Here is an 8,411-nt window from a genome sequence, read left to right as displayed (position 1 = left end):
CCGAATCGCCGCCTACGAACCTTTAATCTGACGTACACATAATCAAACATTAGGTAAAATATTTCCAAATTGAATTTGAACTTCAGCATCAGACGAGTTCGCCCTACTCAGCGCATTTAATTCAGACATGTCATCATTTGTGAAACGCAATAGTGATTAACTGGCGCCACTATCACATTTTTTGTCATCAAGTCGCGTGCGCGTTTCATACGCCCATTTAAGAAATCGGTATTTTTGAAAAGCCTTTGCCGAAAAGAACCGCAACAAACTTTGGAACTTCAGTCAACAACAGTCACTAAACTGCCTAGACATACACTGTATTGCTCAACAAAAGTTGACATGTCAATACTTTTGACAGCTGTCACATGAATTTTCGATAAGAATACTGTGTATATCTTCCCATTGGACGCTTCCTAATTTTTCTAGAACACAGTTCATAATTTCATATGACAATTCGATTGGAAATTTCAGATTGAATTAAATTAAGGTATTAGACAATAGTCGAAACAAAAATTGAGAATATCTACATTGGAGGGAAAACAATTCGACACCTTATGAAATATATGCAGGATGGCGGTAAGAGCACAAATTAATCACTCAATGATTCGGCCTATTTAAAAATGAAGGATGTGTGAGGTAAATTTTTTAAATCAGTAACCACGTAAAGGAGTACGTAAAAGCCCGCGCACTCTTCTCTCTTGCGATCCGTAGCTGCAATAAAGAAAAACCAATTAATTTGGAAACACAATCCGAAGATTTTAAATTTCTTCCATGTTATTAAAAAAATATATAAACAAACCTGTTTTCACTTGGTGCTTGAGTTAAAGGTAAAAGAGGTACATTGTTTCTTCTCCTGTAACAAAATAGTTTGTTAAACACAATTGAATGTAAATGATCAAGAAATATAACACACCTTGCATATGTGATGGCGAGAATAGTGAAAACCAGAAGCAATAGCAATAGTAATCCCACAACAACACCAAGTATCACATAGAATTGAGTTTTATTCATTTTGTCGTTTAAGTCATTTGGATTTTTGGTTGGATCTGTAGTAGAAGTAAACGAATACGAAAACTCCGTCGAAGTGGACATGGAAGAAGAAGAAGTGTCAGTTGGTGTTTCTAAAAGAAAAATTCGGTCAATAAGTTAGAAAATTTGAAACAAAATCTTTAGAAACAAATAATTACCTGGAGAATTGGTAATGGTTGTTGAGTCAGAAGTTGTCCAAGAAACAGGGGGTTCTTTTGTGGATTTTAAAGTGGTTTCCACTTCAGACGTGGGAGAAATGGACTCTGTATTACCTGTAGTCGAATCTGTGGTTGTACTATACACAGATGTTTCTGTTGGAATTAATGTGGATTCGAATGTAGAGGAGGAGGATGTCGCCTCTGTAAAATCAGTTGTCAATCCATCTGTTGATAAATCTGAGGGCAAAGTTTCGGTCTCTGTGCTGCTAGACGACGGATCGGAAGTTGAAATAGAAGAAGTGTTCTCAGTGGAGGTACTAAAAGATGTTGTTTCTGTGACCGTACTCGACGAAGGATCCTTTGAAGAGTAAAAAGAGGATGGAAAATCTGTGGTTGAATCAGTTGTCCAAGCATCGGTCGACAAAGTTTCGGTATCCGTACTAGAAGGTGGTTCAGTAGACGAAATCGAAGTCGTAAAGTCTGTAGTGGTACTGAATCCGGACATTTCTGTTGAAACTTCCGTTGTCAAGTCAGTGGATGTTGAAAAGTCCTCTGATACAGAAGTTTCTGTTGTCGAATCTGAAGTTGAAATATCAGATGAAGAAGTGTCGGTTATCGTGCTTGACGAGAAGTCACTTGAAGTTGAAAATTCAGTAGAAGTCGTTTCCGCAACGGTGCTCGAAGAAGGATCCGTCGAGGAGTAAATAGAAGATGGATAATCTGACGTAAAATCTGTGGTTGAACTAAAAGGGACTGTATCTGTTGATGTTTCGGATGTTATTTCAGGAGAAGACTCAGTATTAGATGTTGTTGACTGCAAGGTAGAACTATCCTCCGAAGATGTTTCTGTAACCGTAGACGATGAAGGATCCGTCGACGAGTAAGTAGAAGATGGAAAGTCTGTGGTTGAATCAGATGTCAAAATTTCGGTAGTTTCTGTTATCGACGACGATTCCGATGAAGTAGAAGATGCGAAAGGTGTTGTCGATTCAGTTGAAATATCGGTGGACAACGTTTCGGTTACTGTACTGGAATCCGGCTCACTTGACGAAATAGAAGAAGGAAGGTCTGTGGAGGTACTAAAGGAAGATATTTCCGTTGACGCATCAGTTGGCAAGTCGGTAGAAATCGAAGACGTCTCCGACGAATAGCTTGTTTCTGTTGTCAAATCTGTTGTCGACATATCTGATGTTGAAGAATCGATCATGGTACTGGACGAGTCGGTCTCGGAAATTGAAGTTGATGAAATGTCTGTGATTGTATTAGTCGAAGGTTCCGAAGAAGAATAAACAGATGATGTGGCGTCCGTGGTCAAAATCGTTTCTGTTGAAATTTCTGTAGAAAATGTTCCTGAAGTGTAGACGTCACTGGACGAAGTTTCATACATTGTACTACTCGACGATGGTTCCGAGGATGTAGAAATAGATGTCGGAAAATCTGAGGTGAACGGCGTTGTTTCTGTGGTTTCTACCTCAGAAGAGAGTGAACTGGAATCTGTAAAAACTGTCGTCAATTCGGTTGTCCAAATATCGGTCGGAGAAATTTCTGTGCTCGACGAAGGTTCCGAAGAAGTGGACACCGAAAAAGTCGAATCGGTGATTACTGTTGTCATTTCGGTTGTTACATCTTCTGAGGATGAGGTCGACGACTCTGTAAAAACTGTTGTCCATTCAGTGGTATCGGTAGAAGATATTTCTGTGAAAGTACTCGACGAAGGTTCCGAGGAAGAATATATTGACGATGGGAAGTCGGTGGTCAAATCAGTAGTCGAAAAATCGCTAGACAAAGTTTCGGTCGATGTACTAGAGGAAAGTTCCGACGAGGTAGAAACAGAAGCTGTGATGTCTGTGGACGTACTGTAGAAAGACGTTTCTGTTGAAGCTGAAGAAGTGTCAGAAAAATCAGTTGTTTCAGTTGTCATTTCTGATGTCGACATATCAGTAGAAGTGCTTGTTATGGAAGCCTCGGAGGTCGAAATTTCAGTAGATAACGTTTCTGTGACTGTACTCGATGAAGGGTACGAAGAAGAAATGATAGAAGATGTAAAATCTGATGGCGATGTACCATAAGCAGTTGTCTCTGTCGATGACTCAGTGGTTTCTACTTCAGAGGAAGGTGAACTCGACTCTGTAGAAATTGTCGTCCATTCAGTTGTAGAAATATCGGTCGAAGATGTTTCAGTGATCGAAGACGATTCCGACGAAGCAGAAGATGTGAAAATAATTGTCGATTCACTTGTCGAGGGAAATGTTTCGGTCTCTGTACTGGAGGACGGTTCAGTAGACGAAATGGAAGTTGAAGGGTCTGTGGATGTTTCGGTTGAAATTTCCGTTGTTAAGTCCGTGGATATCGAAGAGGTCTCTGACAACGAAACTGTTTCTGTAGTCGAATCTGAAGTTGAAATATCAGGTGAAGAAGTGTCAGTTGTTGGCTGTAAGGTTGAAGTATCCTCCGAAGATGTTGCTGTGACTGTACTTGATGAAGGATCCGTTGACGAGTGAACAGAAGATGGAAGGTCTGTGGTTGAATCAGTTGTCAAAATTTCGGTAGTTTCTGTTATAGATGATGATTCCGATGAAGTGGAAGAAACGAAAGGTGTTGTCGATTCAGTTGAAATATCAGTAGAAGACGTTTCGGTCACTGTACTGGTATCCGGGTCTGTGAACGAAATAGAAGATGAAACGTCTGTGGAGGTACTAAAGAAAGATGTTTCTGTGGAAATTTCAGTAGTCAAGTCAGTTGGAATTGACTCAGATGAAATTTCCGTTGTCGAATCTGAAGTTGAAATATCAGGCGAAGAAGAGTCAGTTATCGTGCTTGACGAAGATGAATCGGAAGTTGAAAATTCAGTCGATGAAATTTCTGTGACTGTACTAGAAGTAAAATCTGTGGTTGAACTAAAAGGAACTGTATCTGTTGATGTTTCGGTTGTTATTTCAGGAGAAGACTCGGTGTTAGACGTTGTTGACTGTAAGGTTGAAGTATCCTCCGAAGATGTTTCTGTGACCGTACTCGATGAAGGATCCGTTGACGAGTAAGTAGAAGTTGGATAATCTGTGGTTGTATCAGTTGTCAAAATTTCGGTAGTTTCTGTCGACGACTCCGACGAAGTAGAAGATGCGAAAGATGTTGTCGATTCAGTTGAAATGTCGGTGGACGACGTTTCGGTGACTGTACTGGAATCCGGCTCAGTTGACGAAACAGAAGAAGGAAGGTCTGTGGAGGTACTAAAGGAAGATGTTTCCGTTGACGCTTCAGTTGGCAAGTCGGTAGAAATAGAAGAGGTCTCCGACGAATAGCTTGTTTCTGTTGTCAAATCTGTTGTCGATATATCTGTCGTAGAATCCGTGATGGTGCTTGTCGAAATTTCAGCCGTCGAAGTTTCTGGGTCCGTAATCGGCGTAAGTTCCGTGGAAGAAGCAAAAGAGGATGTAACATCTGTTGATGTTAAAGTTGATACTTGTCCCGATGAAATTGAAGAGGACTCTGTAAAATCAGTTGTTTCTGTTGTGGTATCGGTTACTGAGCTTGGCGAAGACGACGACGACGATTCTGCAAATATCCGCATAATGGAAGAATATTATTACGGAACCTATTTTTTTACTAAATGGAAGCTCAAGTGTAAGCTATCACAATTTAATCTTGTTGCTAGCGATTGCTCGTGTCAAAAACAGTTTACACAACTGCACAAATATTTTAAAACAATAGAAGTAGCATATTTGCGGTATTATATAAACCTTTTAGTTTCGTGTTCTTTTTGCCAGAGTAGCAGAGTCTTATCTATTCAATTTTGAAAGTGCCGCAGTGTAGATTAAGTCAAATAGGGATTAGGGACATCACTTACCTTCTGGTGACGTTGCGGAAGTACTAGGAGATGATGTGGTCGCTGGCGTTGTAGGGCAAAGGGGGCCAATGCAAGGTACGGTCGGAGGAGTAAAACCTGTTGTTGTTACCACGGACTGTTCCGTAGTCGAATTTTTATTTGCTATAATGAAATAAAAATAGATTTTTACTTTATGAAGCTTATTTTTAAGGAAGAAATCATAAAATTAAATAATTCTACAAACTTGTTGAAACACATGGTGTCGTAGAAATAGGAGTGGTTGAGGACGAACAGCCTACACATGGTACCGTAGGCGGAGTAAAAACGGTGGTTCCAAAACATGAACTGTCTTGTGCGTGCTAATCATTTCAACATCTAATGAGTAATTAATCAATTCAAAATTTTTAAATTAAATTTAACTTACAGAATAGGGCAAGAAAATCAGGAGCGCAAAATATGCAGTTGAAAGGAATTTGCTTATCCAAAAGAAGTTTTTCATATTGAACTTTAGCTTTCGACGACTAGGAAATTACTGATCTGGTTGTTGACAGACCCGCCCGTCTATTTAAATAAACATCGGCATTTTTAATCTGTGCGTCTAATGTTATCTTCGTCAACCTTTTGTCGCCTTGATCGAACCAAGACAGCACCAATGGGAGGCAGACAAAAGATGCCGGAATGACGTCATTAAGGGCACTTGACGCCACAGTTCTGTCGCAGTTTGCTCTTTTCACACGACACGCTTCAGTTACCTGAAATGATGAGCATGTTGTAACCTCGCATTGACAAAATTATCACCTGTCGAAATTCCACCCCAGATTACGGTACAGATTACGTAGTTTATTACACGTTTAACTGTAAATCGTCAATCCCCTCCCCGTGTGGCGAAATTGCGACAAAGATCTTTGCACTCAACGTTGATTTTATTATTTTTTTTTTACTTCCAATATTATCACCAACATATTTTTTTTTTTTACTAAAGCAAATATTCTTTCATGGTACCGCGTTGTTGGTTCTTAAATGGATTAATCTGCTAAAACAACAAGGCAGAACCGCATAAAAATTACTATGACATTTGGAGGATTAGATACTGTCCATGACAGTGAGACTGGCAATGCTATTGTATAAGATATGACACGTCTGTTATTGTGTGCTAAAGCTTACAACTCTAGCTGTTGACCATAAACTTGATTCTGCGTTGACGATGACTTTTCGAATCGCTTAAACTACGTAAACGAGTAGTGTCAAAGCGTTGTCTATAATTTTATCATCTGTCAACTCAATTTATTTTGTCACCCCGTATACGTGATGACAAACGAAGATTTGGTTTTTGGGTGATTTATACACCAGGATAATGATTATCAATCTTGGGTAAATCCCTAAAGTCTAGTCTCATAGGTTGAGTCCCCTGAGTTAAACTCAATGGGTTGATGTGTGATATTTAATGTAAACAAAGACTTAAAAGATTTACGACATAAAGCATATGAATCAAACCATGTCTAATTTTAACGACAGTAAATCTTTCAATTTTAAAGACAAATACGTGATATTTTCGAAGAGAGTGCATAACGTAATGTGTCTGTAACCTTTGTCATTTCAATCTACAACTACACAACTACGTTTGATACGTTATACGTAAGACCCCATGACATGAAAGTACGAGACGTACGCTATCAATCAAAAAAAATTTCCTTAGCAAAGATGATTTGTCACGTATTAGCTGTTTATCGGTATTTTTTGTTCTTCCATTGTTCAATAGTTCAATGAGATGACATTCTATGGTAACAATTGACGCGCGATGATAATCTTTTGACGTACAATTTTCCATGGGATAAAACAAAAAAAAATTTAAAAAGATTAATAGAGCAAAATCACTTGGACACACTTTCTATTTTATACTAAATCGAGAAAGTCAAGCTTAGAAAACGAATTAGAGCAAACGGGAAAAGAAAACATCAGAATGATATCGACTGCTCATTTTTCTCTTCGAATAAACTTGTATGCTGCAAAAGTGGTACTTGATTCCCCAAGCTAACTGTGTAGGGCATGAGAGATCGCGCAAACAATTCCAATGTCTGATTGTCAGACGTGAGAAATGGTCGGAGGAGCTTTTGAAGCGGCGGTTTGAACGAATGTATTGCGCAAGGGACAGACACAACCAACTTCTTATCTGGAACTGGTTCTATTTCCAGTGTTCCTTTGGTTGGAATTATTTTACGCGCTAATATGATTCGTTCAAACGGATGTTTGCCACTTGGTCCGTTCCACGGGCATACAAATTTTCCAGATTTAGTAATCTGAATCGGGTAAAAGAACACCGGTAATGCCTAATTACGAGGAAAAAACTAATTGTGCACTTACTTTGATCCAGAACCAGGTAGCAACGTAGGTTAGATTCCAGAGAGGTAGTAGAGTATTTGAAAGGTAGTCTAGATGAGTTTTGGAATTGGTGCACCATACCACAACCAAAGTTCCTTGGGTGCACAACTTTGAAATGGGTAAAGTTGCTAAAATGTCGTTATCCATCGATTGATAACTATTTGGACCACCAGCATGTCTCTTTCGCTTAACAAAGCGGTTCGTCCAAGATGGGTCCATAACGATGAGAGAAAACGTACGTCCACTTTTCACTAGTGTTTCCAGGTAGCCAATGTCACTCTTGTAAAATTGGCTATGAGGTGGGAGAATGAAAGTTTCTCCATCAATGTCCTTCTCTATTATCTGTTCTGATGAGTTGACACAACTCATTTGAAAATTGGTGTCTTGTATTTTTAACCCTGGAACTGATGAAAGAAACTTGGTGACCATGTTACGAGCAGGTGTGTTGTTGACAGTGAAATCTAGTGGTGAAGGTGGAGGTTTGAAAAAACTTGACAGCTCAGACAAGAGTTCTAAAACTGATGATTCTTCAAGGGGTAATGGTTTAACTTCGTGGTTTTTCTTACGCTTCCTCTTCTTGGTAACACCACTTTCCATTTCTTGTGCTACAGATGCAGCTTCTTGGTCTTTCAAAAAAGGAGTACGTATATCGAACAAATTTCTATTGTACGGTCGTCCACACATTTCCTCAGACAGATTACGATGGCATATAAAATATCCAGCTTCACTCTTATGCAAAATAGACATTGTTGTTATCAATGCTTTTATCAATATATAGTAAACAGACTGTCAATTTTTTTAATGATTTTCACTGATAATGACAGGAGATTTAATCATCTAAGATGAATAGAAACTGAGTTGGTCTAAAAATAAAATAGAGATTGGGTTGTTAAATGTTCGCGCGATGACGAGCTATCAGCTGAGACGGCTGAGACTCTGAGAAGAAGAAAACACTACAAGACAAGAAGCCTCTTCTAACCAAGAAGCAAAGTTGCCTTGACAACAATTGTTTTGCCAGTTTT

General features: G+C 39.0%; 2 protein-coding genes across 3 annotated transcripts; both read right to left on the bottom strand.

Moving 5' to 3' along the window:
* Window positions 1-277: 277 nt before the first annotated feature.
* LOC124198080 (serine-rich adhesin for platelets-like) lies at window positions 278-5,762 on the bottom strand. The gene is made up of 7 exons (XM_046593734.1): window positions 5,435-5,762; window positions 5,255-5,369; window positions 5,032-5,172; window positions 1,188-4,739; window positions 914-1,121; window positions 800-853; window positions 278-711 (listed from the first exon to the last, which is right to left on the bottom strand). The coding sequence occupies exons 1-7, from the start codon at window positions 5,507-5,509 to the stop codon at window positions 651-653; spliced, it is 4,206 nt and encodes a 1,401-aa protein (XP_046449690.1). The 5' UTR covers window positions 5,510-5,762; the 3' UTR covers window positions 278-650.
* LOC124198093 (N(6)-adenine-specific methyltransferase METTL4-like) lies at window positions 5,255-8,371 on the bottom strand. 2 transcript variants are annotated; one of them, XM_046593759.1, is made up of 2 exons: window positions 7,372-8,337; window positions 5,255-5,385 (listed from the first exon to the last, which is right to left on the bottom strand). In XM_046593759.1, the coding sequence occupies exons 1-2, from the start codon at window positions 8,134-8,136 to the stop codon at window positions 5,374-5,376; spliced, it is 777 nt and encodes a 258-aa protein (XP_046449715.1). In that variant the 5' UTR covers window positions 8,137-8,337; the 3' UTR covers window positions 5,255-5,373. The 2 variants fall into 2 exon arrangements, with proteins under 2 accessions (XP_046449715.1, XP_046449714.1); XM_046593758.1 differs by lacking the exon at window positions 5,255-5,385 and adding an exon at window positions 6,716-7,307 and having other exon boundaries at window positions 7,372-8,371.
* Between the last annotated feature and the right edge of the window lie 40 nt (window positions 8,372-8,411).

The sequence above is a fragment of the Daphnia pulex genome, chromosome 7, assembly GCF_021134715.1.
Source record: "Daphnia pulex isolate KAP4 chromosome 7, ASM2113471v1".
Lineage (NCBI taxonomy): Eukaryota > Metazoa > Arthropoda > Branchiopoda > Diplostraca > Daphniidae > Daphnia > Daphnia pulex.
Note: the sequence above shows the minus strand (reverse complement) of the source record. Positions and strands in the feature narration are given on the sequence as shown.